Source organism: Rhincodon typus, chromosome 38, assembly GCF_021869965.1.
Source record: "Rhincodon typus isolate 14 chromosome 38, sRhiTyp1.1, whole genome shotgun sequence".
NCBI lineage: Eukaryota > Metazoa > Chordata > Chondrichthyes > Orectolobiformes > Rhincodontidae > Rhincodon > Rhincodon typus.
In genome coordinates, this window is record NC_063369.1 from 11,997,705 (window position 1) to 12,005,984 (window position 8,280).

At 46.1% G+C, this 8,280-nt stretch overlaps 1 protein-coding gene across 1 annotated transcript in view; it reads right to left on the reverse strand.

Moving 5' to 3' along the window:
- Positions 1–8,280, reverse strand: part of LOC109926617 (rho GTPase-activating protein 30) — an 11,878-nt gene that overhangs the window by 312 nt on the left and 3,286 nt on the right. Inside the window, exons 2-7 of the mRNA XM_048617823.1 lie at positions 7,779–7,881; positions 6,746–6,890; positions 5,548–5,630; positions 4,680–4,787; positions 3,558–3,694; positions 264–441 (exon numbers count right to left, since the gene is read on the reverse strand). Coding sequence (XP_048473780.1) covers positions 264–441; positions 3,558–3,694; positions 4,680–4,787; positions 5,548–5,630; positions 6,746–6,890; positions 7,779–7,881 — 754 coding nt within the window. The remainder of the gene's footprint in view (positions 1–263; positions 442–3,557; positions 3,695–4,679; positions 4,788–5,547; positions 5,631–6,745; positions 6,891–7,778; positions 7,882–8,280) is intronic.

Below are 8,280 nucleotides of genomic sequence, written 5' to 3' on the forward strand. Positions count from 1 at the left end.
ATATAACCCACCCTGAACCCCTCGATTAGATTCCAGTCTGTAACTCCCTCCCCGATATCTGTTAATCTTCACATAATCCACTCCGAACTCTTTGATTAGATTGCACTCTGTAAATTATTCCTCGGATACTTGTTATTATGCTGAACTGGGGCATAAGTCTATCTCCACACCATGTTCTTTCAGACTGCCACTCCCTCTACCGTGACCTTGCCCGACTCCATCCTGATTGGCCCATCGCTTCTGCCATCCTCCTCAGTGGCTACCTGTTTTCTGGCAGCTCAATGATGGAGTGGTATGGCCGTATTGCAGGGGGTCCGTCTCCCATGTGCACGATGTGGGGAATCTGGGAGGCTAGGATCCGGTGTCCCGACGACTCATTGAGCAGATTCGGAGCGGAGGATGGAGAGGGAAGCGACTTACGTCTGTCGTCGGAATCCACACCTTGAAGAGAGAGGGAACATAATGTGTGAGAGAGAGAAGGAAATCTATAACTGAGGGGAGCATGGAGGGAGCAAGAAAGAAATGGGGAGGTAGGATAGTGAGAGTGGGATCAAGTTGGAATGAAAGAGAGAGGATGTGAGGGTAACATTGAGGGAGAGAATAGGGATGAACTTATTACATTTGTACAAGGTGCTGGTGAGACCACATAGATTCATACAGCATGAGGACAGACCCTTCGGTCCAACCAGTCCATCCTGACCATGTTCCCAAACTAACCTAGTCCCACCTGCCTGCATTTGGCCCTTATCCCTCCAAACCTTTCCTATTCATGAACTTATCCAAATGTCTTTTAACCATTGTAACTGTACCTACATCCAGCACTTCCTCTAGTAGTTCGTTCACACAGGAACCACACTGTGTTTTAAAAAAAATTGTCCCTCATGTCCTTTTTAAATCATTCTCCTCTCAACTTAAAAAAAATGCCCCCTAGTTTTGAAATCCTCCACCATGGGGAACCTTTGCTGTTCACCTTATCTATGCCCCTCATGATTTTATAAACTTCTATCAGGTCATCCCTCAGCCTCCTATGCTCCAGTGAAAGAAGTCCCAGCCTATCCATCTGGAGTACTGTGAGCTGTCTTGGTCCCGTTATTTAGGAAAAGATATCATTTCATTGGAGGCAGTTCAGGCAAGTTTTACGAGGATGATCCCCAGTCTGGAGGGATTGTCTTCTGAGCAAAGGTTAAACAGGTTGGGACTCTACTGACTGAGTTTAGAAGACTGAGAGGTGATCTCATTGACATGTATAGGATTCTTAAGGGGCTTGACAGGTTAAATGCTGAGAGGATGTTTCCCCTCATGGGAGAGTCTAGCACCAGATGGTATAGTCTCAGAATAAAGTGGCACCAATTTAGGACCGAGATAAGGAGGAATTTCTTCTCTGAGAATTGTGGATCTTTGGAACTCCTTGCCCCGAGAGCTGTGGGGACAGAGTCCTTCTGTGTATTTAAGGCTGAGACATTCTTGATCAGTGGGGGAATCAAGGGTTACAGATCAAGGGCAGGAAAGTGGATGTGAGGAATATCAGATCAGCCATGGTCCTATTGTATAGTGCAGCAGGCTCGAGGGGCCAAATATGGCTTGCTCCTGTTCCTATTTCTTATGGTCTCATGGGTGGGAGAAGGAGTAGACATGAACATGACCTATTGGAAACAGAGAATGGACCGGGAGAGGAAGGGATGGGGAGAAAGCAAGCTACAATGAGGCACATGATTAAATAGAGACAAAAATGAAGAGAAAGAAGGGCAGGGAGATCGTAGAAAGGTGAGAGGGAGAGAATGTGAAGAAACTATTGAGAGGAGAATGGAAGGGAGATAGAGTGAGTGTGAGGAAGGAAGAATATATGTACAGCCATATATTTGACAGATTAGAAAAAGGAGTAGGCCACTCAGCCCCTCAGGCCTGCTCCCCCATTCAGTAAGATCCAATTACTCCACAACATTTCAGCCCCTTCCTTAAAAGAATGTATCCACCTCTGCTGTAAAAATATTCAAGGACAACAACTCCATCAGCTTTTCAGGAAAAGAATTCGCAAAGCTTACGACCCTCCGAAAGGGAGACGGGGAGAGAAAGAGAGAGAGAGAAATTCCCCCCTCTTTGATTTAAATGGATAATCCTCTAATTTTAAAACAGTGATGCCCTAGTTGCTGATTACCTGATGAATTTTCACACCTGACCTGTCAAAACCCCTTATGATTGTACAAGTTTCGAACAAGTCCCCTCATACTCTTCGAAACTCCAGCAGGTACATGTCTAGCCAGTACAACCTTTACTCATAAGGCAGTCTGCTCATTCCAGATGTAATTCTGATAAACCTTCTCTGAACTGTCTACGAAAGCATTGATATCCTTGCTGAAATAAGGTGACTAATACAGTATACCAGATATGGTCAAAAGCAGAGCTCTAAAATTGAAGCATAATCTTACTACTTTTGCATTGAGCTCCATTCAAAATAAGCAATATTATTCTGTTAGTTTCCTTTATTGCTTGCTATACCTGCATTCTAACCTATTATGATCCATGCACGCAGACACTAAGATCCCTCTGCATCTCAGTGCTCTGCAACCTCTCACCGAAATGCACTTTTTTTTTGGTTCTTTCTGATAAAATGGATGATTTCACACATTCCAATATTATATACCCATGCCCACTCAGTTAACCCATTAATATCTTTTTACCATCTCCTTGTGCCCTCTTCATAACATCCTTTCCTGCCCACCCTGTGTCCTCAGCAAATTTAGCAACCCTTCATCCGAGTCATTAATATGAACTGTAACAAGTGATGGCCCTAGCACTGATCCCTGCGGAACACCACTCATTACATCATGCCAACCTGAGAAAGACCCATTTACACCTACTCTGTTTTTGTTAAAAACTGAAAGAACTGCAGATGCTGTAAATCAGGAACAAAATCAAAGTTGCTGGAAAAGCTCAGCAGGTCTGGCAGCATCTGTGAAGGGAAAATCAAGTTAACGTTTCAGGTCCAGTGACCCTTCCTCAGAACCGCTGTTTTTGTTAGCTAGCCAATCTTCTAGCCAATGCTAGTATGCTATCCCCTACATCATGAGCTTTTATCTTCCAAAATAACCTTTAATGAAGCACTTTAACAAACACATCCTGGAAATCTAATGTATAGTATATCGACAGCTCCCCTTTCTCCACAGCACATGTTACCTGCTCAAACAGCTCCAACAGATTAGCCAAACCTGTTTTCTCTTTCACAAAACCATGTTGACTCTGCCTGATGCCTTTTTAAGGAGGGTGGAGCAGAGAAGGGAGTGAAGGTGGGAAAGAGGAGAGCGTGAGAGAGACGTGAGAGGAAATAGGATGTTTCAAGAAATGGAAGGATTGGGGTTTAAGGGATTGAGGAGGTGGTGGGTCAGTGGATTGAGGGATTGGGGAGAAGCAGGGGAAGTGGATTGAGAAGAAGGTTGGTCAGTGGATTGAGGGATTCAAGAGAAGGTGAATCTGTGATTGAGGGATTGGGGAGATGGTGTGTCGGTAGGGATTTAAGGACAGGCAGGAGGAGGGATGGATGGATTCTGTGGCATCGTTACCGGGAACTGGAGTGAGGTTCTTGTGGTCGAATAGCTGCTCCACATGATTCAGGATGAACTCGACAACAATGGACTGGACGCGGACCTCCATGAATGCTGCCGTTCCATTAAATCCCGATGATTCAATCTCCTTGGACCTGGAAGGAGGGAGGTGTTTGGTGGGCAGCAGAGGTATTGAAGACAGCAAGGGATTAAACCAGCGTTTGACCCTCATCTCTTTCCCCTATGCCTCTACTCTGCCTCTTTTTCTGCTGTGCATGCCAGGATCATAAGCAACAAGAGTTGCTGGAGGCCATTCAGCCCCTCCAGCCTGTTTGCAGCTGTATCATTACCTCAACAATTTCTTACCCAGTCCCAATTTTCCCTCTTCCCTTAGTCCACCCAAAAAATGTGGGATTCTCTGTCTGGAATACACACTACAGTGGCTGTCTCCTACCCCCGTCCCCTCCAAAAGCCTGTCCATACATTTAATGGGATCTTGCCGAGGGTATTTTGTCATCAAGAAATCAATCTTTGAGGTGAGGCTTCTATTGATAATCAGTCACCAATAAATGGGTGGGCCACAGTTGGCAATACCAGGAGCTTGCTGGGCCATTTTGGGGGGTACGTCTCTGAGGGTCTAGAGTCAGACCAAGATACAAAGGCAGAATTCCAACTCCAGAGGACATCAGCAAACCAGATGGGCTTTTATGGCATTGGCTATTTTCACGATAACTGTGAGAAATGGGAGTTCTACATCTTCGTAGAATCCCTACACAGTGTGGAAGCAGGGCATTCAGCTGATCGAGCCCACACCAACCCTCCAAAGAGCATCCCCACCGCTCTACATTATCCTTGTAATCCTGCATTTCCCATGACTAATCCACCTAACCTGGACACTATGGGGAAATATAGCATGACCAATCCACCCCAACTTGCACATCTTTGGACTGTGGGAGGAAACCCACACAGACACAGGGGAGAATGTGCAAACTTCACACAGACAGTCACCCGAGGTGGAATTGCACCTGGGTCCCTCACACTGTGAGGCAGAAGTGCTAACCACTGAGCCACTGTGCCGTTTCATTGATAAATGAATTGAATGACAGTCTCATCAGCCAATTGTTCACCAGAGTCACTTGCCTCAGAAGGTTAGGGGCCCAGACGATAGCCAGGTTCCGAGCATGCATGTTGGTCTTGGAGCTGTGGGAAGCCATTCGGAGCAGATGCCTCATCAGAAACTCCAGTGTCCTGGAGGGAGGAAGAGAGAAAGGAAAACATTACCTCGTACGATCGACACAAGAGGACTCACTGCTTCAGAGTCAGTCAAGCACTAATCTCTTGCAGGGTCAGTACTGAGGGAGCGCTGCACTGTCGGAGGGTCAGTACTGAGGGAGCGCTGCACTGTCGGAGGGTCAGTGCTGAGGGAGCGCCGCACTGTCGGAGGGTCAGTGCCCAAAATCACTGCAATATTTAGGGGTCTCTATCTTTCAGGGATCCTGTGACCCAGTCAGTGGATGAAGAGTCCTGTTGGCAGTACTGGACAGTGTGCGACTTCTTGCTGGTGCCCTGTGGCCAATATTTTTTCCTCTTAAAAAGTCTGATCAAATCTGCTCGCCCGGTCATTTATCACTGTGCTGTTAGCAGATTCCCTTCCACGATTGGTACATGCTTTGGAAAGTCGTCAGTTTGCTGAAAACTGCATTGGGATCAGCTGGGGACAGGCTTGGAGGGCAATCAGGTCAATCTTCTATTCCCTCTGATCATTAACCAGATCAGGCACTATTTCACTAAATGGCAGAGCAGACCGGTTGGGCCGAATGGCCTTCCACTCCTATGTCTGTGGTCTGAACTGACCTCTTGTCTGTAGCAATTTTAGCACAAATATGGGTCAGTCTGGTCCACTGCAACACGGGCTGTTTACAGGCTAAAGTAGTATATCCAAACTCAGACAGTATTAGAATTCCTTGATGATTGCTCCCTCTGTTGAACAAATCCCTTGCCTGCATACCTGTAATGACCGGGCGGAAGATCCTTCAAGACGCTGCATATTTTGAGCAATCTGTCCTCTTCCAGTTGTGTGTTGACAGCATCCTTGGAATGACAAAATATAAAGAGGACAAAGGGTGTCAGCAGCACAGAAGGGAATATCTTACAATAGTTTGCAGGTGACACAAAGCAGGGTGGGAGGGTGAGCTGTGGGGAAGATGTTGCCGAGATGTCACAGTGTGATGTGAACAGGCTGAGTGAGTGGACTAATACAGTATAATGTGGATCAATGGGAGGTTACCCACATTGGGAGCGAACACAGGAAGGCAGATTATTATCTGAATGGAGATAGATTGAGAAAGGGGGAGGAGGTACAATGAGAGCTGGGTGTCCCTTGTACACCAGGCACTGAAAGTAAGTGTTGCAGCTGGAGCAGGCTGTGAAGAAGATAAATGGTGTGTTGGTCTTCCTAGCGAGAGGATTGGAGTACAGGACCGGGAATGTCTTCCTACAATTGTACAGGGGCCTTGGTGAGATCACACCTGGAGGATTGCACACTGTTTCGGTCTCCTTATCTGAGAAAAGACATTCTGGTGATGGAGGGAGTGCAGCAAAGGTTTACCAGACTGAATCCTGGGATGGCAGGACTGACCTACGAAGAGAGACTGGGATCGGTTATATCCACTGGAGTTTCGAAGAATGAGGGAGAATTCTCATAGAAACCTGTAAAATTCTAACAGGTCTAGGCAGGGTAAACACACAAAGGATGTTCCCGATGACTGGGGAGTCCAGAACCGGGGGGTTACAGTCTAAGGATACAGGGTAGGCCATTTCGGAATGTAATGGGGAGAAATGTCTTCATCCAGAGAGTGGGGAGCCTGTGGAATTCTCTGCCACAGAAAGGAGCTGAGGCCAAAACATTGAATGTTTTCAGGATGGAGTTCGATATAGTTCTTAGGGCTCAAGGGATCAAAGGGTACGGGGAGAAAGTGGGAGCAGGGGACTGTGTTGGATGATCAGTCATGACCGTATGGAATGGGGGGGGAGCAGGCTCGAAGGGCAGAATGGTGTACTCCTATTTACTAAGTCAAGGTGTAATGGGTGCTTTACCCTGTTTCTTATATTGTGCTGTACCTGTCCTGAGAGTGTTTGATGGGGACAGTGTAGAGGAAGTTTTATTCAGTATCTAATACCCAGGGGAAAGTCATTGATGAACTTACTGCAAACTTGTCGTAGAGCTGGTACATTAGTAATGGGTTTGGTAATTCTCGGAAATATGCTTTACAAAGCGAACTGACACAGTGAATGTCCTGCAAGTAAACATCCTTGGTAAGATCAGCAGTCTTTTCAGTGTCAAACTCCTGTCTGTGAGAGGAAAGAAGAGAGACAACAAATGAAGTGAATTCAAACCAAATGAGTTAGAGAGACAGAATGAGAGAGAGATGGTCAGAGAGAGAGAGACAGGGCACACAGAGAGAGAGAAAGACATGGGCACAGAGAGAGACAGGGGCACAGAGAGAGGGAAAAAGACGGGCACAGAGAGAGAGAGGGACACAGAGAGAGAGATAGGGCACAGAGAGGGACAGGGGCACAGATAGAGAGAGAGAGAGAGAGAGATTGAAACATTGAGGGAGAAAGTGAGACTGAAACGCAGAGAGAGAGAGAAAAAGAGAGACTGAAGCACACAGAGGTAGAGGAAAGGATAGAATTCAATTGAGTGAACGAAAGATACACTAAAATTGAGGGAGGCAGAATGACAGAGAAAGAGATAGAGAAAGAATTCCCGTCTGTGAGTGGAAGAAATCACACAACACCAGGTTATGGTCCAACAGGTTTATTTGAAAACTCAAGCTTTCAGAGTGTAGCCTCTTTGTCTGGTGAAAAGAGGCATAGAGGCAAAATGACAGGGAGAGACAGAAGGAGAAACAGACACTGGACCATAAGAAAGAGTAAGGTAGAGAGACAAGAGAAAGATTGCTAATCAAACACACACAGAAGCAAAAGAAAGACAAAGAGGAACTGAGATGTAAAGAGTGAAAAGGAGTGAGTCAGAGTCAGGGAGAAGATGAGGGGAGCATTAACAAAACAATGTCCTGTAACAGAGACAGACAGTAATCAGAGAAGCAGATCAGAGAGACAGTGCAAGAAAGGGAGCAGGAATAGGCAGATGAAGATAAAGAGAGAGACAGAGAGAAAGGCTGAGAGCTTGGGATTGGACAGAGTGAGGCAGTGAGTGTGAAGAGTTGATTTTACCGCAATTTCTGGATGTTTGATGATATCCCAGACAATCGATAAATTCCATCAACAATCCCATGTTCTTCAATGAACTGTGAACATGATTTCAGCACCTGGGGCACTGCAAAACAAGTCCATAAGAGGGAGTCAATGAGACATGAGGCAGAAAGAGGCAAACACATGAAAATTGGTGTCTCTCAGTCCTCTCTTTCTCTGTACACTGACTGGAGTCTCTCAGTCTCTTTCTCAGGAAGATAAATGGATGCTGGCTAGTCTCTCTCAGTCTCTCTCTTTCTCAGGGAGATATCTGAACGCTGGCTGGTGTCTCTAAGTCTCTCTCTTTCTCTAACTCTCTCTTTCAGTCATCTCTTCTTTACACTGGTAAATCTTTCGTTCTCTCAGGACAGTGACTTCGGAGATATCTGGGAGATGAGAGACACCAGCCAGCATTCAGCTATCTGGCTGAGGGAGAGAGGAATGAGAGACACCAGTCAGTGTACAGATATCTCCCTGAGAGAGA